This window comes from Panthera onca, chromosome D2 (genome assembly GCF_046562875.1).
Source record: "Panthera onca isolate mPanOnc1 chromosome D2, mPanOnc1 haplotype 2, whole genome shotgun sequence".
Classification (NCBI taxonomy): Eukaryota; Metazoa; Chordata; class Mammalia; order Carnivora; family Felidae; genus Panthera; species Panthera onca.
The window spans coordinates 75,808,067-75,832,848 of NC_138349.1; the positions used below are offsets into that span (position 1 = coordinate 75,808,067).

The following is a 24,782-nucleotide window of genomic DNA, read 5'->3' on the forward strand; positions in this document are numbered from 1 at the left end:
CAGCCCCTTAGAACTTGTCTGACTTTGGGCAAGTTCCTTCATTTGAACTAAGCTTCCTCAAATACATATGAGGAATATACATGTACAGAATAAGGGCAGTAAATCTCACAACACCGTGGTTGAGAGGATTAAAAAGTGAACTCCTTGGCTTGGTGCCTGGCAGATGTAAACACTCAACAAATAACGGCTTTCCTCCCTCCCTCCCTTGGGTTCTGGTTCACGGGGTCTTCGGAGGGTTCTTTCAGGAGTTAGCAGCTTCTGGAGAACCCTGAAAGAGAAGCGCTTGGTGTCGAGAAACGACTAGCAGGGACTTGCATGCATTTATGTAGATAATGCTTATGGAGTGCCTCTCATGTGTCAGCGGATATGGTAGGTGCTGGGGCTTCCTGTGAATAAATGCCCTGCCCTCATGGAGTTTACAGTGTAGCTGGGGAAGCAGATGGGCAGAGTGATCACATATACAAATGTAAAAAAAAAAAAAAAAAAAGCACCGTATGGAGAGCTCCACGGCGCAGTAAGAACCTATAAACACCGTTGACTTGGTCTGAGGGGTCAGGAAAGCTTGAACCCTCACTGATGTTCAAGCTGAGATCTAAAAAGTAAGTAGACCTGGCAAAGGGAGGAGTGAAGGGTGTACGAGGCAGAGTTAGCAGCAGGTGCAAAGGCCCTGTGGCAGCAGGGATCAGGGTTGGTGAGGTAGGCTTGAATAATGGCCAGTGTGGATGAGCACAGGGTTTGGAGGGGGAGTGAGGTGTGAAAGCCACTCTGGGGAGTTAGCAGAGGCCAAGGCAGGCTGGGCTGATAGAGGCCACTCCTTCAGATGCGAATTTGAAGGTAAGCAGTTAGAGTAACATCGGTGTGTGGTTAATTACCATACACGGGCTTGAAAATTTTACAAGTTAGTACTAGTGACTTACAGCTAAAACAGAATCAGGTGTAAGGGTTTTATCAGAACCCGGATGGGATGTTGGGTTCTGACCCGTGGGGGTTGACACTGGCTCATCCACACTTATCTCCAGAAACACTGAACCTGGGCACACGCCTAGTTTATGGCCCACTACTGGCTGTGCAACCCGGGGAGGGCCGAGCGGCATGGCCCCCAGGGGATGAAGCTCCCGGGCCAGGGTAGGGAGCCTCGTTCTGGTCCTCCATGAAAGATACCCGTGATCTGGCATCTACCCAGCATCCTGAGGAGCTGAAGGAAATGGGAGTGTGAATAAATAGTCTGAGCTATCTCCACGGTCCCTATTCTTTCCAGGTCAAAATGTTAGTTATTGCCATTATTATTATTTTCATCTCGAATTTGAAGAGTCACCAGAACAAAATTCCTTCGACCTTGGTCTGCGCCCCTCCCGTGGCTTCCTCGGAAGGAGGCTGCTGACAATTCCTGGACTCAGCATTGTGTTCCGTGGGGGCTGGAGTTCCGAATCAACAGGAAGATGTCTTGACTCGTGTAGCGGGAGTCCCAGCGCGAAGCTAGTCTGTGATCACCCCGGGAGTCAACGTTCACTCTCTGCAAGGACACTGGCCACGTGGTAGCTGGGAGCAAAGGAGACAGCGCTGGGGGACCCTCAGAAGCAATCAGAGGCTGGGAAGGGGACCTTGAAGCGGGAGCCCAGTTGAAAAGTCTTACTGCCAAGGAACCGTCTGCATTCTGCTGAAAGCCGGTTCTCTGGCCAGATAGCTGCGGATTAGACGTATTTCAAATTTCAAAATGTTGTCAAATACACTCGTGAATGCTCCATTAATGATGTTCTACCTAAAGAGGAGTAAAAAGTTGAGCGAAGTGTCAAAAAATGAAACAAAACAAAAGAACCCAGTAGGATTGATTGCTAGCCACAAAAACTAAGTTTTTATTGAAGTGTAACATACGTACAGAAAAGCACACAATCAGAAGGGTACAGCTCAAAGAATTTTCACACGCCGGACACACCCAGGTCACCAGCAACCAGGTCAAGGAACAGAACATCCCCAGAAGCTCCCCTTGTGCTCCTTCTGGTTCCCATCCCCCAAAGAGTAATTAATAGTCCCCTACTTGCAACAGCATAGATCAGCTTGCTGGGTTTTGCCCTTGACATACGGGGTTTTTAGATCATAGGATAGGTACATCCAACCCAGGCAATTTCACGGAGGAATAAGAAATTTAGTGGATGGAGCTTGGAGGCTAGAAAGGAGCTAGAAAGGGGACCTAGAAGGATGTGGGGGGAGGGGCGCGAGACAGCTTGTGGGACCAAGCAATGGAGCAGGACGATGGTCTACTCAGGACTCTGCCATCCCTGGACACTGTTAGCAGTGGGCACGGAATCCCTGCCTGTCTTAGATGCCTCCCTGCTGGACCACCGCAGATCCCATAAAACGAATCTCAGCATCTTTTCACTGCTGTGCCATTTGCTCTGAGCTTATAGGTCCAGGCAAAGGAGTCCTAGCAGTTCGCGTCAGGTCACTGGCCCCTCCCTGGCCAGTCTGGTGCTGGAAAGGGGGTGCCCCTGAGAGACAGGGAAGACGTCCCCCCTCCAGCATCCACAGTGAACGGGAGTTCTACTGCGCCCCACTAAGTTTATATGTAGGGGGTGATCTCCCCCTATAGGAAAGGAGGTCAGACGCTGGCCGGACTGCGATCACAAAGTGACAACTGTCCACTGCAGAGGCACCCCCTTTTGTTCACTCCCCAGTGACTGCTAGCGGGGCGAAGGGCTCATTCACATGTTTGTGTATCTCATAGCCCACGTGCATGACCTTGCCTTTAGGAAGATGGCACTGAGTTCAGGGACACTTTAGAAGGGACAAGGGACAAACCACCCACACTGCCGCAAGTTTGGGAGGAACAGGTGTGAGTACAAAGGCAAAAAAGCATCTCGCGGAGGAAGGTAAGGAAGAGAGGAGGAAAAGGACAAAGAGGGGGAGAAAGGAGAGACAGTGAAAGTTAAAAACAAAGGAGAGAAAGTTCAGAGGAAGCCTAGAAGCACAGTTTCTTCCTGACCCGATTTAGCCAGCCTCCGTGCTGCCCCACTTTCTCGGTTTCTCTGAGGCGCTTTTATGAATTGTGCTTTGCTTTATCAGGTTAATGATGTTGACATGGAACACGGAATAAAGAGATCCTGGTCGTAAACCGAGACACAGAAGGGTTTGAAGTCTTATCATCACACACGGCATACAACTCCGCACAGTCTGAGCACATAGCTTCTGACCTCACTAGTTGTGTGAGCGAGCTTTAGTGAAATAAAGAGCAGCTGTCAGCAAGAGAAGTGAAGAATAAAAATGTACTAAAGCCATTTGCAAGGTGGCAAGTTATTCATTGATCTGAAATTATATTTGGCTTTTTGTGGGCAATTTGACGGTATTCCTCCGGCCGAACCGGGGCCTCGTTGAAGTCCTGCTTTCCTGCCACTATATTACATTGCGGCATTTAGCAATTTATTTAAATGATACAGCAGAGCGTCCATCCGTGGAGCACCTCTCCGTGCCCTCCCAGATAGGCAGGAGGAGCAATGACCGTTATCCCCGATTAGCAGGTTAGAACCTTCCGGGCACACAGCGGCTTGCCCCGCATCACACAGCCAGCTGCTGTCAGCCCCAGGGAGTGAGGCAGTTTCTACACAAGAGGAACCTCACAAACTTGGACAAGGAGCTCTCTCTCCCCATGGTTTATTCTCCTCTGTCATTTTTGTTTCAGGTGGGGTCTGCAAGTTTGACTCGGAAAAACCAAGAGCCGTCCGGCCTGCCGCTGGAGCATCCACATATCTATCATCGTCCGTAAGCTACGTGCACCCACATGCCTCCTCCCGGCAAAGATGGGGGGACAGGCGTTGCTGCAGAGTGGGCCCGGCGAAGGTGCCGCACAGCCCGTGGTACAGGCGCTCTGCAGGCCTGTTTACCCGCAGATGGGTGGAGCCGAAAGGCAGCGTGGCTGGGGGGTTCAGGGAGCCCCGGGGCCAGGCTCAAGCCCCGGTGTTCCTGCTTACGAACGATCGCCTTGGGGAAAGCACAGAATCTGTCCGTGCCTCCGTCTTCCTCTCTGTAAAACAGACATGCCCTCGTGGCGTTTTACGGGTTGCCGGAGGACGGAATAAGTGAATGCGTGTCAACGCTCAGATCAGCGGACAGCGGGTTAGTGAGCTGCTGTCCCTGCGGATCACTGTGCTGGGCCACCCTGGTGAAACCCCGCGGGGCCCCGTGCAGCCCACGTGAGAACGACTGAGGAGGAGCCAGAAAAGGGGAGCAGGAAGCGGGGGCCCATGGAGAGGGGAGCCGGTGCCCCTGGCTGGCCCAGCTGGGGCACATTGACAGTTGAGCTGGCTGCAATATTCACCCAGTGTCGACATTCGTAGGAGGCCCACCTCCCAAGTGGCCCGTGATAATCAGGGGGAAATGGGGACCTGCGTCCCCATCGGGGTTCGGGCCACACGGTCCCAGTGAGACACATATTAGGGAAACCCTTTGACGCTGTGGGTCATTTCCTTCCTAACAGGAGGACGGAAAAGCAGGGAACATAGAGCCGGTGGATGAAAAGAGAGGAACATTTACCCATGTGTTCTAGTTGGTCAAACTGCTCTCATTCGATAGTGAACTATTTGTGAAGGGGGGATTGCCAAGTACGGTTTTTCTTTTCAATAAATTATCTTATTCAATAAATACGGTAGTATTGAATGTACAATGTATTAGCTCGATGTATTTAAATACGGGAGTGGCTGTTTAGAAAGAAATGCAACCCTTAAACCCATACTTATTTGTTATTTGTTACAAAAACGTCGATTTTCTTTGCCGATGACGCAAATAACACGAGAAGGGCAAGAAATAGTGAAATTGGACGCAGAGAAGAAAACCGATGAAGAGAGGCCGGGGACGGGGGTGACTGGAACCCCTAACGCTAAGAACATGCGGGCTCTACCGGGGAGTTTCCCGATGCACAAGGAGACGCTTCATAAGGAAGGGAGTCAGAGAATGGTACAAAAGAACTTCTTCTCTCGGAAGGGGTTTTCTGACGCAGGCACCGGTATGATGAGAGGGTCTTCGCGTACGTGGGCTTCGCAGTAGGCCAGGAGGTCCGCAGCTGCCTGGGAGACCTGCGGGGGACACAGCACAGGTGTCGGTTAGGGGCCAGCTCTCGTGGGTCCGGTGCAGAGGCGGCCGGGTGGACCAGCCCAAGGACAGGCCGCTCCCGACCCGGAGAGACGGGGTCTGTGCAAACCCAGAGGAGACCGGGTTTCAAATGTGCCTTTGGGGAAAGAGATGTGGCCCAGGGATGGCGGACCGACCTCCAGAGAGGAAGGAGAAGCCAGCAGGGAAGGTCCAGACATCCCTGTTCTGTTCTCCACTGCGTGATGAGTGGAGTCCCCAGGCCGCTAGCTTCTCATTAATCTGCTAATCCATTTCTAGGCGGGTAAAGCCGAGTGCTGGCCCTGGGCAGGCCAGTGGGATTGTATTCAGTATTATGATTGTGAATTGTTTGATTGCAATTCCCCTGTCATGACCACATAGTGAGTCACTTCATACTCCTCAACAGAACACATGTTATTAGCATATTTTGTATCACACACATAAGTTATGTACTCTAAGTGCACTTTTCTTATTTATTTATTTTTGAGAGAGAGAGAGAGGGAGGGAGAGCACGAGTGGAGGAGGGGTAGGTAGAGAGAGAGACAGAGAGACAGAGAGCAAGAGCATCCCAAGCAGGCCCCATGCATTCAGTGCAGAGCCAGACATGGGGCTCGAACTTATGAACCGTGAGATCACGACCTGAGCCAAAATCAAGATGCAGGATGCTTAACTGACTGAGCCACCCAGGTGCTCCTCTAAGCACCCATTTTATTTCATTTTATTATCTTTTTATATATAATTTATTGTCAAGTTGGTTTCCATACAACACCCAGTGCTCATCCCCGCAGGTGCCCTCCTCAATGCCCATCACCCACTTTCCCCTCTCTCCCACCCCCCATCAACCCTCAGTTTGTTCTCAGTATTTAAGAGTCTCTTATGGTTTGCCTCCTTCCCTCTCTGTAACTTTTTTTTTCCCCCTACCCACACCCCCCCCCCCCCCCCCGGTCTTCTGTTAAGTTTCTCAAGATCCACATATGAGTGAAAACATATAATATCTGTCTTTCTCTGCCTGACTTATTTCACTTACTGTAATACCCTTCAGTTCCATCCACGTTGCTGCAAATGGCCAGATTTCATTCTTTCTCATTGCCAAGTAGTATTCCATTGTGTATATAAACCACATCTTCTTTATCCGTTCGTCAGTTGATGGACATTTAGGCTCTTTCCATCATTTGGCTATTGTTGAAAGTGCTGCTATAAACATTGGGGTACAAATGCCCCTATGCGTCAGCACTCCTGTGTCCCTTGGGTAAATTCCTAGCAGTTCTAAGCACACATTTTAACTCACAGCGGCCACTCCCCTGTGCAGGGAGTTGCTGTTGACCAGAATGCTCCCTCTCCTCCGTTCCTTCCACTCTTACCTGAAGCCCTGCTGACACGAGGCAGCTGCGCACTGAACTATCCCCCTCGTTCAAGCCCAGGGGTTTTCAAGGACGAGACAAGTGGGAGGCGACAGAGGGCTGAGATACACTGGCTAACAGGAAGATGAAGTTCCCAGCTCATTTCACCCAAGGTCTGGGTCACGTGCTGGGCAGATGAACGGCTTGTGCATTAATGCCTCCTGCAAATTACGTGGTTCCGCCCGCAAGTGCTTATTATGGGCTACAGGCGGGGTAAGTATACAGCAGGCAGATGAGGTCCTTTCCGTACATTCAAGGTCTTAATCTTCTGTAGAATGTTAAAAAACATTCCACAAATGAGTGAAAAAATGTTTTAGAGCCTCCAGTGTATACAAGCCACATACATTCCCTACAGATTTTTAAAACTGACCTAGCTTCCAAATTTTTCCAGAAATTCTTCTTCTTTTTAAAAAACCGTTTATCTATGTTGAGAGAGACAGCGCGAGCAGGGGAGGGGCAGAGAGAGAGGGAGACGATCGCAAGCAGGCTCCACGATGTCAGCACAGAGCCCAGCGCGGGGCTTGAACTCATGGAACGTGAGATCATGACCTGAGCTGAGATCAAGAGTAAGATGCTTAACCGACAGAGCCAACCTCATGTCCTTTAAGTAATATTCTTAAAGCCACTTCACAGATGAGAAAACTGAGGCACAAGAGTTAAAAAAAACTTGCCCAAGGTCCCTTGGAGAGAAAGCCAGAATTTTTAAAAATATTTATTCATTTTTTGAGAGAGAAAGACACACAGATCATGAGCGGGGGAGGGGCAGAGAGCGAGGAAGACACAGAATTGGAAGCAGGCTCCAGGCTCTGACGCAGGGCTTGAACTCCCAAACCTTGAGATCACGACCTGAGCCGAAGTCGGACACTTAAGTGACTGAGCCAGCCAGGTGCCCCGAGAAAGCCAGAATTTGAAGCTAAGCTGTCTGGCCACAGAATTTTTATGCCACAGTAGCCCCCTGATTGATAATCAAACTGTAACTGCCAAGTGGACTGGAATGTTCCACTGGGCCAGCACACTCTCCTTGGAGACCAGCTATCTGGGAACCCACATGACCAAATAATTTATTTGCTTTGCTTCAGCATCTTCTCTATGAAACCTTGCCCCAGCTCCTGTGGGTTGAGCACTCCTACTCACTTTGGTTTGTGCTGCCTCATTTGAATCGATGTACGTCCAAACAAACGCTTGAAAACCTTGACCGTGCCTCCATTTACCTTTTAACGACATGATCCAGCTGGCCTGAAGCTAGCCTGCTAAATTATAATCACAGCTTCCTTCCCCTGGATCATACTTGTTCAGATGTTTGTCAACATCCTTCCTGGGCAAATGGGAATAGTTGAATTTCCAGAAAGCGACCGCAAGGGGGCGCCTCGCTGGGGGCTGCTGCAGAGTTAAGCGGTCTATCTGTCCAAGGCATTGGGGGAAGGGGCCCCACACATGTAACTTTGGAGGTACCAGCTTCCAGTTATAAACTAGTCACAGGGATGAAAAGTACAGCACAGAGAATACAAATAATATTTTAATAACACTGTATGGTGACAGATGATAATAACACTTATTGTGGTATTTTGTAATGGATAGAATTGTCGAATCCGTTCCATACCTGAAACTGACCTAACATTGTACGTCAGCTATAGTTCAGTTAAAAACATGAGGCTTTGTAGGACAGCTGGGTGAGGGAGAGATGGGGCTGGGCCGTGCTCCCGTCTCCTATCATTTTATCTGCTGCCACACAGCTCCTTGTCTACACCACCCTGACAACTAAGTTGTTTATGTCTGGCCTTTGCTAGTTTTAAGCAGATCTAATCTAGGCATTTTTCTATCACCTCTAAAGGTGATATTGCACTTATTCCACAATGTTCCTTTCAGGAAAACAGGCTGTTCTTCGATTGCCTCCTTTTGCTGCTGTTGTTTTAGGATCACAAATGCACTTGCTGAGTTATAACTACACTCCTCCGGACGGCAGAGTCCTCTCTGGGCATCTGTACAACAGGAATGAATATGGAAGGTAGCCTGTATTGGAGCTAAGTAGTAAGCGCCCACTTTCAGACCAGATGTGTGGATCTGGGTCGGTTCCATGTAATATTAATATCCTAGAAGCCCTCGTGTTGTTGAAACAACACTCTAAGAGAATGTTACAAGGGAAGAATCAAGGGAGGTTTCTACCTCAGCCGTCAGCCCCCGTATTTCACACAGTGTCCAATGTTCCTTTATTCCTGTATAAACAAAGTATTTGGATAACCCTTGAGTTTGTTATGGGATCTCTGGAAAGATAAACATACGTAACGAGCATCTTAATGAGCCTTACACGTGAAAGGTGACACACAGCTTAATATCTAGGCATTAATTAACCCCAACCTGCTCATTAGGTTGAGCGAGAGGGTTTTCTTAATCAGTCCTAGGTTGATTTTTATAGCTGAAAGTTTCCTTCAACGCATATCAAGTCTGGGCTGCAGCCATTGCCAAATTGCATAAAACATCTGCCATCTTTGAAACAAAAAAACCAAATGATCTGCTTTCAAAGAGAAAATTTTATTTGGGTTGGAAATTGAAAACTCCCTTGCTGTTTATGCTTTCTCGTCAAGCCTCACGTCGGCTTTACCTAAAGTCCTCTATTATGAAATGCCCAGAGCATCTCTGCCTCCTTCGTACCGAACTGCTATAAGACAACAGATGTTGAAAAGAATCGGCAGCCTGGGAACAACTGTGGAATTTTACCATTGCATTTCAGAGTAAAAGAGGTGATTAAAACAGCCCAAGTTAGCACATAATCCTGTTAGTTGCACTATAATTACAAGCTTCAATGATGGGAGAAAATGTTGCAATTACTATAGTCAAATTCTTCGACAAGACAGATGACATAATTACTATTCTGCCTGTGACACCCACTGCATTTATCCTTTGCATCCAGAGCGGAGCCCTCACACCTAGTTCTCAGCAGTCCTGGTCTATTTAACAATACTACTTGGAATCAATTTCAAGCCTCTTTGACTGGCTCTGCCTGTTCCTCCCTCCACCCCGAGGAAACAAAGCAGGATTAATTGTCGAGGGCACAGCCAGGTTGCAGCCCCCATGGAGCAACAGTATCTTTGACAAGGTCAAACTTGGTGCACACGCCCAACAGAAGAAATCATGTGCCTGTTTTCCCTAGTGGAACCCTTGGGACATTCTATACCTCACCTCTAAAGTCTGAACAGACACCGCAGGGTGAATCCTTGTGAATCTCGTCTTTCTTCTAATGTTGGGAAGTATTTGAGATCAACACACCGGTTCCCAAGCACACACTCAAGAAATTTCCATATTATGATGCTGTGAATGGAATGTCTGTGTCCTCCCCCACCCCAGGCCAAACGTGGAAGCCTCAATCTCAATGTAATTGTATTGAGAGGTGGGGCCTCTGGGAGGTAATTAGGTCATGAGGGTTGAACCCTTGTGAAGGGGATTAGCACCCTTATAAGAAGAGACATGAGAGAGATCTCTCTCCACCTGCCATGTAAAGTCACAGCATGGAGGTGGCCATCTATAAACCAGGGAGAGAACTCCCACCAGACCCTGACCATGCAGGCAGCCTGATCTCGGACTTCCCAGCTTGCAGAGCAGTGAGAAATGAATTTCTTTGTCTAAGCCACTGGGTCTATGGTGCTTTGTTATAGCAGCATGAGCTGACTAAGGTATTTGGCTTCCAGTGGCTTGTGTTGATCCATTTCATTATAGGCAATACTATCGCTGGGTCCTAGGCCACAGATATAGCAGCTAGTTGGGGATGGGTAAGGTTATTCCTGGAGGATACCAGAGGGAGTAGAAGATGTATGTGTGAACACATGAATAATATAACAGAGAGGCCCTCTCTGAATTCTGAAGTCCAATGTTCATAATATTGGATTAGCTGCTGTTTACTATTATCAGCATAAAGCTATTTTTTTTTTTCCTCCACATGAAAAGTTGACTGTACATTGAGAGGTAAATCCAAGATGCTTGAACGAGAGTTTTATTTTATTTTTAAAAATCTTTAATGTTTATTCAGTTTTGAGAGGGAGAGAGAGAGACAGAGCATGAGCAGGGGAAGGGCAGAGAGAAAGGGAGACACAGAATCCGAAGAAGGCTCCAGGCTCTAGGCTCTGAGCTGTCAGCACAGAGCCGGATGCGGGGCTCGAACTCCCGAGCCGTGAGATCATGACCTGAGCCAAAGTTAGACGCCTAACTGACTGAGCCACCCGGGCGCCCCTTGAAAGAGGTTGGTACACGTCCTATATGACTCCGACTACCTCTCAGTTTTGACATATCCCGATTTTCCAGAAAGGAAACCATAATTCAACCATTTTGTGAGTTCACCACAAGAGTAATTTATTTGGTGATGGGAACCAGTGAGTCACTGAAGAGGTTTCTGTGACTTACTCAGAGGTGAAAGACAAATGTAACAAGTAGATTCTAGGCTCTCGGGATTCTAGAAAGCCAGAGGCATCTCTTCTAGAAAAAGGACTGGGTTGTGAGTCAAGAAACGACCTCTCTGAAGGAGCTGCGCTCCGCACTAATGAGCTGTGTCATTCTGGGCAAGACAAAGACCCTGGCACTCAGTTTTCACTCCTGTAAATGGGGATAGCATTACCTGCTGGCTTGTGACTCAGTGACAGAATGGATGCTGTTACACGCACAGTGGGCTCTTACTTCATTGGTCATCTGGCTACTTTCTGGGAGGGCACTGAGAAGCAGACATGAGGAGGTTTCTCCGAAATTGTTGGGGCAATTTGATACCCACAGTGCCCCGACCCAGAATCCTCTCCAACAGGAAGCGTCTTTTGTCTTTTTCAAAAGACACCTTTTGCCTTCTTGTTCTACTATTTAATGTTCTTCTCTTTGTTTTAAGTCAAAGATTTTCCTCCCTTGATCTGATGGCTATTCTAGAGCTGCTCATTCACACCCCCCTCTCTTTGAATTGATTTCTAAATCTGATGGTAGAAAGTTACCGTGTAAGGCGGTCCGGGGGAGATCCGTGGACGTGTCTGGGAGAGGAGGAGACAGCAAAGGAAAGGCTCACAGCTGAATTGTTAAACTAGCAGAAAGTGGGGCAACAGAGGGGCACCACCAGGCTTCAGATGAGGCACACGGGAAAAGCAAAATTGGTAAGCACTGCCTTGACTTCTGGCTGGGTCATAGGGCATCATTTATATTTATTTTCTTTTAGAAATGTCATTCTTTCAAACTTCACATCATTTATCATCTTAATCATATCCCTTCCCTGGACTTTCTCTGGACCCTGTGAATCAGCTGTCAGTGACCTATCAGAACACGATGGGCTCCCCGATTTTGCTCTTTTTCCATTTTCCACAGGGAACACTGTGATATTTGAGCCCCGCTCATCTTCTGTTTTAACAATGACTGGCTTTCGCTTTAGAATTTTCTTTTCGCTGTGGATAACTCAGCTGTATGTGTTTTATCTTGGGGAAAAAATGGAACCATAAAGAACACATTTTGTTCTTTTAAAAGAACTCACAAGCCAGCAGCACTGTCATGACTCCTAGGAAGTTCTAGAAAAAAAAAAAAAAATAAGGGTAAGACATGTGAAAGACGTGGGGCACCTGGGTGGCTCAGTCGGTTAAGAGTCTGGCTTCAACTCATCACGATCCCGCAGTCAGTGAGTTCGAGCCCCACGTCGGGCTCTGGGCTGACAGCTCAGAGCCTGGAGCCTGCTTCGGATTCTGTGTCACCCTCTCTTTCTGCCCCTCCCCAGCTCACGCTCTCTCTCAAAAATAAAGAAACTTAAAAAAAAAAAAGACATGTGGAATACTTACCTGTTAGAAGGATTATGAGGAAAAACTCTGGCTCAAATACAAATGTGAAGCAAGAGCCAAAAAGGCTGATTGCCCAATGGAAATGTCTCAGCAAGCCTGAACACTTACTTAGTATTCGGTTCTATTAAATAGCTCTGGATTATCCACGCTGATGGGAGAAACCAGTAGAAAAGATAACCACAGCCTAATTTACACTTAAATTTGGAATATCATTTATAATTTTTATGCAGTGTGTTTACATGAAAATATGGCCCTATTTTGCATTTGCCTATTGGTGCCTAAGGGAATAAGGAGGAAGATACAGATTGTATACAAAATGAACAGCATACATGCAATCACATTTGTTTAATTTAATTTACAGGAGTAAAAAGCAACCTCCTGGGTCAACACATAAGTTGCTTACGTTGATGATGTGGTGGAGAGGACCTAGGCGGAAAGAACAGAAAGGGTCTCTCTTTCCATTTACGGTCACTATGTGGTCACTTCCCATGGCACCCTCTGCCCCCTTCACATAGCATCATACCAAACCAATGGTAATAAATTCAGAGGAGGGAGTGTGTAACTGGGTCCTGGGGGTGTGGTAGCATCTCTGTGGAAGGGGTGATTCCTACCAAGGAATTTAATTTTGAAACCGCTTTATTATCTTTACAATAATAATCCTTATTTGCTCATAAAATAACCCCCCAAAAGTTCAAAGCTGGGAGCAAAAGTCAACCGCCACTTGGTGACAGCACTCTGGTGAACATCGTTTTAGGTATCTTACTATTCAGCCTTCACATGCAATTTCAGATGCTGTTCTGTAACATGCTATTTGTCACTCAGTACACACAGATGTCTGTCGTTGTTTATAATTAGAGTATAGTGTAGCATTGTCTCTATGTAACTTACTTAACCAGTCCCTACTGATGGACAGTCAAAAATTATAATTTGTTGACACTGTAAATAGTGCTCTGATGAAATTCTTACTTCCCATCATTATTTGCGAGATTGTCTCTGGGTAAATTCCTAGAAGGGAGCATACTGGGTCAAGATAGACACAACGAACATTTTGATACATATTCCAAACTATCCTTCTGGAAGAGTGTATCACTTTCCACTCGACCATCGAAAGCCTCTGACTTCTTTGCTTCACAGCTGATGGATGACAATGGATTTCATCAAAGATTAAAAACATCGACAGTCTTACAATAATCAAGATATGGAAGCAACCCGAGTGTCCATCGATAGACAAGGGGATAAGGAAGATGTGGTATAGATAGGTATAGATACATACAAATGGCATATTGCTCAGCCAAATAAAAGGATGAGATCGTGCCATTTGTGACAACATGGATGGACTTAGCGGGCATTATGTAAGAGAACTAAGTCAGTCTAAAAAAAGATGAACACCGCAAGATTTCACTCCTATGTGGAACCTAAGTACGCAAAAGAATAAACAAATAAAAACAATCAGCCCTATAAATATAAGGAACAAACTGATGGGTTACCAGAGGGGAAGGGGGGCAAAATGGGTGAAGGGGAGTGGGAAATACAGGCTTCCGGTTATGGAATGAAGAAGTCCAGGGAATAAAAGGCATGGGGGAGGGAACATAGTTAATGATACTCTAACAGTACTATGTGGTGACAGATGGTAGCTACATTTGTGTGAAATGACATCACATATAGAGAAACTGAGTCACTGTTTTGTACACCTGAAAGTAACGTAATATTGTGTGTTAACTATACTAAAAACAAAACAAAACAAAACCAGTCTGCGTCTCAGCGTTGCTTGTTTGTTTTTGAGTAGATCTCAGTGTTGTTTCGAGCGTAATTCTTGTATTATTTAAGGAGGTAAATGTCTCTTCCTGTATTTGACCATGTTTATATTTCTCTATTTTAAGCTACCCATTGGTGTTGTTCGTACAATGAAAGAAACAGAGGATATTTTATTTTCTTACTGACTTTCCAGAGAAATTTCAGAGAGGTTTAGAGAAATTAACCCTTTATTACTCAGGTAGCAGATGTTTTTCTTATTTTGTGAATTGGGGGGTTTTTGCCATCTCAAATTTTAAAAAATAAGGTCAAAGTTTCTAATTTATGGGGTGCCTGGGTGGCTCAGTTGGTTAAACATCCAACTCTTGGTTTTGGCTATGGTCGTGATCTCATGGCTTCACGGGTTCGCACCCCACGTTGGGCTCTGTGTCGATAGCACAGAGACTGCTTGGAATTCTCCCTCTCCCTCTCTCTGCCCTTCACCCACTGACGTTCGCTCTCTCAAAAATAAATAAATAAACTTAAAATAAACCATTTTTACTTTAGGAACCACTTTTGTGGTATGTTTGGCCTTCTCAGATGTTTATAAAAGCATTTGCTCCTATTTTCCTAGTACTTTGTTATATTTATTTTTTTTTAAATTTTTTTAAATGTTTATTTACTTTTGAGAGAGAAAGAGACAGAGACAGAGCATGAATAGGGAAGGGGCAGAGAGAGGAAGACACAGAATCTGAAGCAGGCTCCAGGCTCTGAGTTGTCAGCACAGAGCTGGATGCGGGGCTCGACCTCACGAACTACAAGATCATGACCTGAGCCAAAGTTGGACGCGCAACCAACAGAGCCACCCAGGCACCCCTATATTTGTTATATTTAAATGTTTGATCAAAGTTAAGGAATGAATTGTGTCTAGTGAAATTCATATTTTGAAGCCATCAACCCTAATACGACTATTTGGAGATAAGTTCTTCAGGGACCTAATTAAGGTTATATGAGGTCATAAGGGGGGGGGGTCCCTAATCTGATAGGGCTGGGTCTGTTTAAAAGAATAACAGACACCAGAAAGTTCTCTCTTCCCCTGAGCACAGAGGGAAGGCCATGTGAAGACACAATGCAAAGGCAGCTGTCTGCAAGTCAAGGACGGAGGCCTTACCGGACATCAACCCTACTGGCACCTTGATCTTGGACTTTGAACCTTCAGAACTGTGAGAAAATAAATTTCTGTTGTTTAAGCCACACAGTCTGTGGTATTGATTTGAGATACCATCTGGATCCTTTTCCAAATTCCCAGTACACTTGGATCTATTTAGGACTTCCTATTATGTTCTGTTGATCTATCTAATCATAAATCTTTAAGTGCTCTGATTTTAAAATAAATTCTAATACCTGGCAGGAAAATTCTACGTATGTTCCTCCTTGCACATATATGCTTAAAAAAATATTCCTGGATACTCTCACCATTTATTCATCTAATTGAACTTTAGAATAGTTTTCAGTTTGCTTCCTCCAAAAACAGAAATAGAATTTTGATTAGATTTGTGTTGAATTTATGTTAATTTACAGAGAACAGACATTTCTACAATATAGACTCTGCCTGTTCAAGAACAAGGACACTTTCCTTTAATCAAATTGTCTTACCTTCCTGTTTTCAAGTCTTATGCCCTTTTATGTTTTGAGTGTTTGTTAAAAATATATATGTCTTACGGATTTACATATGGCATTCTCAAAATCAATTTCGCTAAGAGATAGTTTATTTTTGTTTATTTATTTTTAAAAGTTTATTTATTTTGAGAGAACACGCAGGGGAGGGGCAGAGGGAGAGAGGGACAGAGGCTCTGAAGAGGGCTCTATGCTGACTACAGAGAGCCTGACGTGGGGCTCAAACTCATGAACCACAAGATCACAACCTGAGCTTAAATTGGACACTTAACCTACGGAGCCACCCAGGTGCCCCAAGAGACAGTCTGAAAAGGTTCTTGAGGCTGACATTTATTTCATACTATGGCCACCACTGTATGGCCCTGTGGTCAAAGAATGTGGTATGAACCATTTTTACTTTTTAGAATGTAGTGGTGCTTAGAGAAAAGTGTTCTTAATGTTTTCTGGATAAAGACCTATACCTTATCATCTATCTGTCTACCTATCTACCAGATCAACCTAATTAATTTTATTATTAATATATGATTACCTCTCTTTTGTCTAATTGATCCACCATGGACTAGGAAAGACACACTATACTCTTACACAACTTGTTCATCTTTCTTGACATTTCTTCAAATTTTGCTTTGTATATTTTGACATAATTGGACCGTATGGTAAGACTATGTTTAGACTATGTTTTCATTTTTCTAAATTTTAGTCATTCTAATAGTTGTGTTGGGGCATACCAATGTTATTTTAATTTGTCATTCTCTAGTGACACATGATATGGAGCATTTTTTCATATGCTCCTTTGCTATCTGTATATCTTCTTTGGCGAGGTGTGTGTTCAGATCTTTGGTCTTTTTTCTTTTTTTCAACGGGGTGGTTTGTTTTCTCACTGTTGAGTTATAAGAGGTCTTTGTATATTTTGAATACCAGTCCTTTATCAGATATGTGTTCTGCAAAGATTTTCTCCCAGTCTGTGGCTTGTCTTCTCATCCTTTCCACAGAGTCTTTGACAGAGAAGCTCTTAATTTGAATGATGTCCATCTCAGCAATTCTTTCTTTTGTGGATTTTGCTTTTGGTGTTATAGCTAGAAACTAAATGCCAGACCCAAGGTCATCTAGATTTTCTCCTGTGCTGTCCTTTAGAAGTTTTCTAGTTCTGCCTTTTAGTTTGGGTCTATGATTGATTTTGAGCTCATTTTTGTGAAAGGTGTAAGGTCTGTGTCTTGATTTAGCATTTTCCATGGGGTTGTCTAGTTATTCCAGCAGCATTTGTTGAAGAAACTATCCTTTCTCCATTGTATTGCTTTTGCCTTTTTAGAGATTAGTTGACTATATTTATGTGAGTCTGCTTCTGGCCTGTCTATTCAGTTTCACTGATCTATTTGTCTATTCTTTTGTTGATATCACATTGTCTTGATCACTGCAGCTTTATAGTAGGTCTTGAAATTGGGTAGTGTCAGCCTTCCATCTTTCTCTTCTCTCTGTCTCTTTTTAATGTTTATTTATTTATTTTGAGCAAGACAGATAGAGCATGAGTGGGGGAGGGGTAGAGAAAAAGGGAAACAGAGAATCCCAAGCAGGCTCTGTGCTGACAGTGGGGCTTGGACCCACAAACCATGAGATCATGACCTGAGCCAAAATAAGAGTAAGATGCTCAACCAACTGAGCCACCCAGGTGCCCCTCTTCTCTTTCAATATTGTGTTGGCTATTCTGTTTTATTATTTTTTTAATTTAAGGTTTATTTATTAATTTTAATTTTTTTTTAATGTTTTTATTTATTTTTGCGACAGAGAGAGACAGAGCATGAGCAGGGGAGGGGCAGAGAGAGAGGGAGACACAGAATTGGAAGCAGGCTCCAGGCTCTGAGCTGTCAGCACAGAGCCTGATGCGGGGCTTGAACCCACAGACTGTGAGATCATGACCCGAGCCGAAGTCGATGCCTAACCGACTGAGCCACCCAGGTGCCCCTATTTACTTATTTTTGAGAGAGAGAGAGAGAGAGAGAGAGAGAGAGCAAGTGAGCATGGGAGCAGGGGAGGGACAGAGAGAGAGAGACGGAGAGAGATAATCCCAAGTAAGCTCCATGCTGTCAGTGCAGAGCCCAACATGGGGCTTGAACTCTTGAACCTTGAGATTGTGACCTGAGCCAAAATCAAGAGTTGGACGCTCAACCGACTGAGCCACTCAGATGCCCCTCCATATAAACTTTAGAATCAGCTTATCAGTATCAAAAAGCCAACTTGCTGGGATTTTGACTGGGATTGTCTTGAATCTATAGATTAAGTTGGGAAGAACCAACATCTTAACAATATTGATCCTCCTATCTATGAACATGGAATATCTTCATTTATTTAGATTTTCTTTGATCTCTTTCATAGGTTTTGCAGTTTTTCCTCATGTATATCTTGTACATATTGTAACCAGTGGTTACAAATGATTGACCTGAAATGGTGAAGGTGAGTGGATTAAACCTGAAGTGATAGCTGTAGACCCTGAAATCAATTGCGTCAAAGTCGATTGGGAGAAAAGTTGTGAGCGACGTGGCTGCTGATACAGGAAAGAGGGTGGGTCCTATTCCTGTTAGAGTTGGAGTTGTGACAGTTTCAAGTAATGCACAGCATAATAGCTCTGGAGAAATTTGGGCTATTGGACCATAACAGCTCTGGAGAAATTTGGAGAAAGTGGACTATTCAGCTGAAGCAGCTTAGTCTCCAATAACACTCAACTCAAGTGATATTAATGTAATACAATCTAGTAAACCAAAGCCCATTGGTAACCTGGGCTTGAGAAGATGGTTTGTTTTCTAGGTAGAACTGTGTGGTCAAACTAACTGCAAGATTCTGTTAAACATTAGAATGCCCAAAGCACCATCTAATGAGAAATACACAACAGGACTAGAATAACCTCGAAGGTTGGGAGAAAAGAATAACCACAATGGGTGGGTGTAAGTTCTTCATCAGATTATGTTTGCTTATGATCAACCTATGTTAGGGTCTAACTTTTGTAATGAAAGGTAGTGTTGAAGTAAGTGGACTCTCAGGTCATTCCTATGGAAGAAGTTCACCCTCTGCCTCACTGGTGACGTTCACACTATAAGACATCTAGTATTCTTTTGGCTGCTGCTGTTGATGTTTATATAGTCTATGAACTGACGTAGATGGGCAGAGATCTCTTTAATCATTTGGTACCTAAGGGAGTAAATATGTTTTCTGATGCCCAAATCTGAAGTCTATAAAGAGTAAAAATTGAAAAGAGTGACCCTATCACATTAATATCCAGCAGAATTCCAAGACTGAATATTGACCTAGAAACCATAACCTGGTAAAGACTTTGTATACCAGTGATAGATTGTTTTCTTTTTTAATGTTTATTTATCTTTGAGAGAGAGAGAGAGAGAGAGAGAGAGAGCGAGCCAGGGAGGGACAGAGGGACAAAGGGACAGAGGATCTGAAGCTGGCTCTGCACTGACAGCTGTTCTAAATAGATTAAATCCATCCTTCAGCGTGACCAATGCCTGCTATGACCCACGTAGTGTGTGGATTGCAAGGACAAGATACTCAGCCCCGGCTTGGATGAAATTTCTGACCCGGTGAGAATTTCCCTAGAAAATGTCTTATAGTCTTAATGTATGTTATTATGCATAAATTAACAGAAACTGTGCACATCTGTATCTCCTTTAGTGAAACCCAATTGGATAAAATGAAATAATTCTGCTAAAGAAAAGAAGCACAAATTTGCATTATAGTTAACTTTCTGCCTAATTGAGAGTTTCGTTTTCTGTTGCCTAGGACATCAACGACCACTCGGCTCCGTGGAGAATTCTCTGCAGAATTTGAGAATTTTTACATAATCTTAGGCTGCAATGAATGGAGATGCAATGCTGTCCAGACCGATATTTCTGCCCTTGGTAGGTAGGGCCCTATAGTTTAATAATAAGACTTGAGGTTCTGCGTTGGTGTCCCCACTTCATCATATAACTGTGAGCCAAAGTTTTCTTGTCTGTGAAGTAAGGTGGAGTAGCACCAATATCTCAGGGGTGGGGTGAGGATTCAAGCACTTAATACATACGAAATTAGGGGTACTTGTCCTAAAGGATCGCTTCCTCTGCCTGTACACTTAATGGGCTTTTTCTTCACTGTTGAGATTAAGTAACCTCAGCAGTGTATGTGTCTATGGGCTTATTATCTCCTATTATCGTCTTTCCCGGAACACGATGAGCTGTTTGCATCTGCAGATTCAAGTCTTCCTTTATTTAATGAAAGCTTTTTATTTATTTATATATTTTTTTAATGTTTTATTGTTTAATTTTGAGAGAGAGAGGCAGAGTGTGAGCAGGGAGGGGCAGACACACACACACACACACACACACACACACACACACACACACACAGAATCCGAAGCAGCTCCAGGCTCCGAGCTGACAGCACAGAGCCCGATGCGGGGCTTGAACTTATGAACCGCGAGATCATGACCTGAGCCGAAGTCGGACGCTCAACTGACTGAGCCACCCAGGCGCCCCTAATGAAACCTTTTTATATTCTACCCTTAAGAGTGTTTTCTATGCCATTTGTTCTCTCTGCCGGGAACACCAGCATTCAAATCTTGGAATGTTCCTGTCAGTCTTTATTTGTATCACTCTCTCTCTAACTGCTTTTATCTGACTGTTCATCTTTTTCTTTTGCATTATGTAGGCGTTTCCTAAGTCTGTGCTCTGTGTCAATAATTTGGTTTTCTATAGTGTGTGTTACACTCTTTGCTGCGTTTAATGGTGTTCCCTCTCCCCTGTCAACTTTTTTCCTTAGTTTTTCCACCTCCTCCTTTTCCAACTCATTCTTTTTTCTCTTCTTTGAGCTAGGGTTTCATAGATTCTATATTTGTTTTACATTTTTTGACTATAACACAGTTACCTAAAGTTTTCTTTGGTTTTCTGGAAGAAAACTTTTTCTTACATGAATACTTTATTGGTCCTTTATATGCCATAGCCTAGTTTGAGGTTTTCTGGCAGTATATTTACATAGGTCCATAAAACTTGTATGGAGCTATGTAAATATAGGTCCCTGAAAGACCCCGAATAGCCAAGGCAATCTTGAAGAAGAAGAACAAAGCTGGAGGTTTTTTGATACAGGGAGGAATCACAATCCCAGAGTTCAGGATATACTATAAAGCTGTAGTAATTAAAACAGTATGGTACTGGCACAAAGGTAGACACATAGATCAGTAGAACAGAATAAAGAGCCCAGACATAAACCCACACTTGGGGCACCTGGGGGACTCAGTCAATTAAACATCCGACTCCTGATTTCGGCTCACGTGGTAATATCATGGTTTGTGGGACCGAGCCCCACATTGGCCTCCACACTCACAGTGCAGATCCTGCTGGGGATTCTCTCTCTCTGTCCCTCCCCCGCCTGCTCTCACTCTCTCTCTCTCATAATAAATAAATAAACTTAAAAAAATTAAAAACACAAACCCATGCTTATATAGTCAGCTAATCTATGACAAAGGAGGCAAGAACATACAATGGAAAAAACACAGTTTCTTCAACAAATGGTGCCAGGAAATCTGGACAGCTACACGCAAAAGAATGAAACAGGTCACTTTGTTACAGCATACATAAAAATAAACTCAAAATGGGCTAAAGCCCTAAATGTGAAAACGAAACCATAAAACTCCTGGAAGAAAACATTGGCAGTAATTTCTTTGGCATCAGCCATAGAAACATTGTTCGAGATAGGTCTTCTAAGGCAAGAGAAACAAAAAGCAAAATTAAGCTAAAAGGCACTCTACTAAATGGGAGAAGATATTTGCAAATGATTTATCTGATAAGGGATTAGTATCCAAAATATATAAAGAACTTGTACAACTCAACACCAAAAAACAAATAATCCAATTAAAAAATGGGCAGGGGACCTAACTAGACATTTCTCCAAAGAAGACATCCAGATGGCCAACCGACACATGCAAAGATGCTTAACATCACTCATCATCAGGGAAATGGGAATTAAAACCACAGTGAGGTGTCACACTTCACACCTGTGAGAGTGGCTAGAATCAAAGTGTTGGTGAGGATGTGGAGAAAAAAGAACCCTCACACGCTGTTGGTGGGACTGCAAATTGCCGTAGCCACTGTGGAAAACGGTACGGAGGCTCCTCAACAAGTTAAAAATAGAAATACCATATGATCCAGCAATTTCATTACTGGGTATTTACCCCAAGAAAACAAAATACTAATTTGAAAAGATATATGCACCCTTATACTTACAGCAGCATTATTTATAATAGTCAAGATAGGGAAGCAGCCAAGTTTCCATTGATAAGTGGATGAAGAAGATACGGTATTTACGTACAATGGAATATTACCCAGCCACACACACACACACACACACACACACACACACACAATGAAATTTTGCCATTTGCAACAACATCAATGGACCTTATGGATGGTATAATCAATAAGACCTTGATGGTATAATCAATAAGAAGGTAAGCACCACAACAGAAAATGTGCTCTTAAAGCGGAGCAGACGGCCACATGTAAAAAAATGAAACTGGACAGTTATTTCATAACACCCATAAAAATTAACTCAAAATGGAGTAAAGATTTGAATATGAGATTCAAAAAAATTTCTTTGGGGGCGCCTGGCTGGCTCAGTCTGTAGAGCGTGTGACTCTTAATCTCGGGGTTGTAAATTCGACCCCACGTTGGGTGTAGAGATTACTTAGAAATAAAAGACTTAGATCTCGCGGTTTGTGAGATTGAACCCCGTGTGGGTGCAGAGCCTGCTTGGGATTCTCTCTCTCCCTCTATCTCTGTCCCTTCCTCTCTCACTCACTCTCTCTTTTTTTCAAAATAAATAACTTAAAAAAACGGAAATAAAATCTTCACAAAATTTTGTTTGAAACAGAAATGTATTCCCAGAGTAGTGTGCAAAAGCATAAACTGAGGCTGCTTGGAGGTTTCCCTCCCCTCCTCCACTGACTCCCCAGCTCTCTGAATGTGGTGGGGGCAGGGGGGGGGGATGCAGATGAAGGGAATATGTACCCATAATCAAAATGGTCTGGCTCAAAGAATGGTCTGGTGCTAGGAGAGTCTGGGGAACAGACTTCATTGCTGGTAAGATTTTAAACTGGTACCACTTTTCTTTTTATTTTGTAATGTTTATTTATTTAGTTATTTTGAGAGACAGAGAGAGAACTTGAATGCAGGGTGGGGCAGAGAGAGAGAAAGAAGGAGCAGGGGAGGGGCAGGGAGAGGGGAGAGAGAGAGAGAGAGAGAGAGAGAGAGAGGGAGAATCCCACCCAAGCAGGCTCTGAGCTGTCAGCTTGGAGCCTGGCATGGGGCTCGATCCCATGAACCACGAGATCATGCCCTGAGCTGAAATCAAGGGTTGGAAACTCAACCCACTGGGCCACTCAGGGGCTCCTAAACTGGTACCACTTTTCATGGGGAAATCTGATATGGATTCAAACACTTTAGAATAGAACATATCCTTTGACTGAGCAATTTCAGCCCATAGGAATTTATCCTAAAGAGACAATGAAACATGTGCAAATTTTATCTACCAGTGTGGTTGCTGCAGTGTTGTTTAAAAAGAAATACTGCAAAATTGGAAATAAGGGAAATGTCCAAGGATGGGAGACCAGTTAAATAAATGATTGTACATCAGGTGAGGAAGAGAAGAGACAGTAAAAAATGACATTTTAGGAGAGTATTTACTGACCTGGATGTACCATCACAATATACTGTTTGGTGATAAACCAGGTTGCAAAAGGTAACCACCACAATTTTATAAAAAGAAAACTAGGCCAACAGGTGGATGGAAGAGTATGGAAATGTAGTGGTTATAAATTATTCACATTTTCTTCCTTATACTTTTATCTTCCAAAACTCTCGCAAGTAAATGAATACCATTTTCATGAACAGGGAAATGCTGTTCTTTTCGAAATAGGAACTACGGCCTCCCGCACAGGCCACTTACTCAGAGTCTCGCTGATATGGAGAAGGACTGTCATCACCTGTCATGATATACTCTCTCTTCTTCCATGTCAATAACCTCCCACACTAATCTACTCCTGCTGTCGTCTTTTGGACCGTTCATCAACCGACAACGTTCTCGCTGCCCTGTTTTTAGCCATCTGCGGAACGCAAGTTGACATAAAACCGGCTGATGTGTCAGCAATCTGCACAATTAATTTTGTGTTGACAAAATTAACCTCAGTCTAATGACAGCCCCCTTGGGGATGGTGAGTACATCCCATCGCTCTTAAAATCATCTGCCACAGGCCTTAGGGCAAATAAGGGAGAGACAGACAGACAGACAGACAGACAATTGAGCATATCGTCACTCGGCAAGTCCGTCAGCTGTTTCCTCCTGGTCCCGTTGGAGAGTTAGGTTTGTTAAAGGGTGTCGTCTACCTCCAGATCCCACCAAGTCACAGCCCCTGGCAATTCCTTTTCCCCCCGGGACCAGGGAAATCAAAGCACCCTCAGCAGTGCCCAGTGGAGACACAGCTTCCACAAGCCTTCCTGGGAGCCTGTGACCCAGCCGGCTCAGGACCTCTGTATTTTCCCCCTGGGACAACACCTTCTCCCCAGCTGCTCTCCTCTCGGGCTGACCGGCCAGCTCCAGGGACCATTTTCTCCACTTAAACCTTTTATGCTTTGCTCAGCTTGTATCTGCCACAACTGTTCGACAAATTCTCACTGTTTGGTGATCAATGTCATTTATGTACCTTCCTGGTAGAATTTCGTATAGCGTAAGCCTCTAACGGGTGAGCGAAAGAATAAGGCTCTGGGATATTCTTTTCCTTAGGAACAAAACAGTCTCCAGGATGTCATCTGAATGTGTTCTTTACTTCTTTTGTAGGATCCCGAGTATTATTTTCCAAGACTTTCGCTTTTTGGGAGGCAAAAAGCTATGTTGGATCTTCTGCGTTGAATCTTTGCTCTTGTGATACACGGGGAATATTAGTAGCTGATACAGGTTCTCAAAGACAGCACCCATGTTTGTTGAGAAATGCCCTGATGAGCTCCTAGGTCGGACAGAGAAGAATCCCATGGATGCTGGGAAGCAGGGCTGAGTTGGGGGAGGAACT

General features: G+C 44.3%; 1 protein-coding gene across 3 annotated transcripts in view; it reads right to left on the reverse strand.

The window, feature by feature from the left end:
- Nucleotides 1-1,824: 1,824 nt before the first annotated feature.
- Nucleotides 1,825-24,782, reverse strand: part of GNG4 (G protein subunit gamma 4) — a 73,110-nt gene continuing 50,152 nt past the window's right edge. For all 3 annotated transcript variants that reach the window (XM_078434195.1, XM_078434196.2, XM_078434194.2), the window contains one exon: nt 1,825-5,063. In XM_078434195.1, coding sequence (XP_078290321.1) covers nt 4,935-5,063 — 129 coding nt within the window. In that variant the 3' untranslated portion in view covers nt 1,825-4,934. The remainder of the gene's footprint in view (nt 5,064-24,782) is intronic.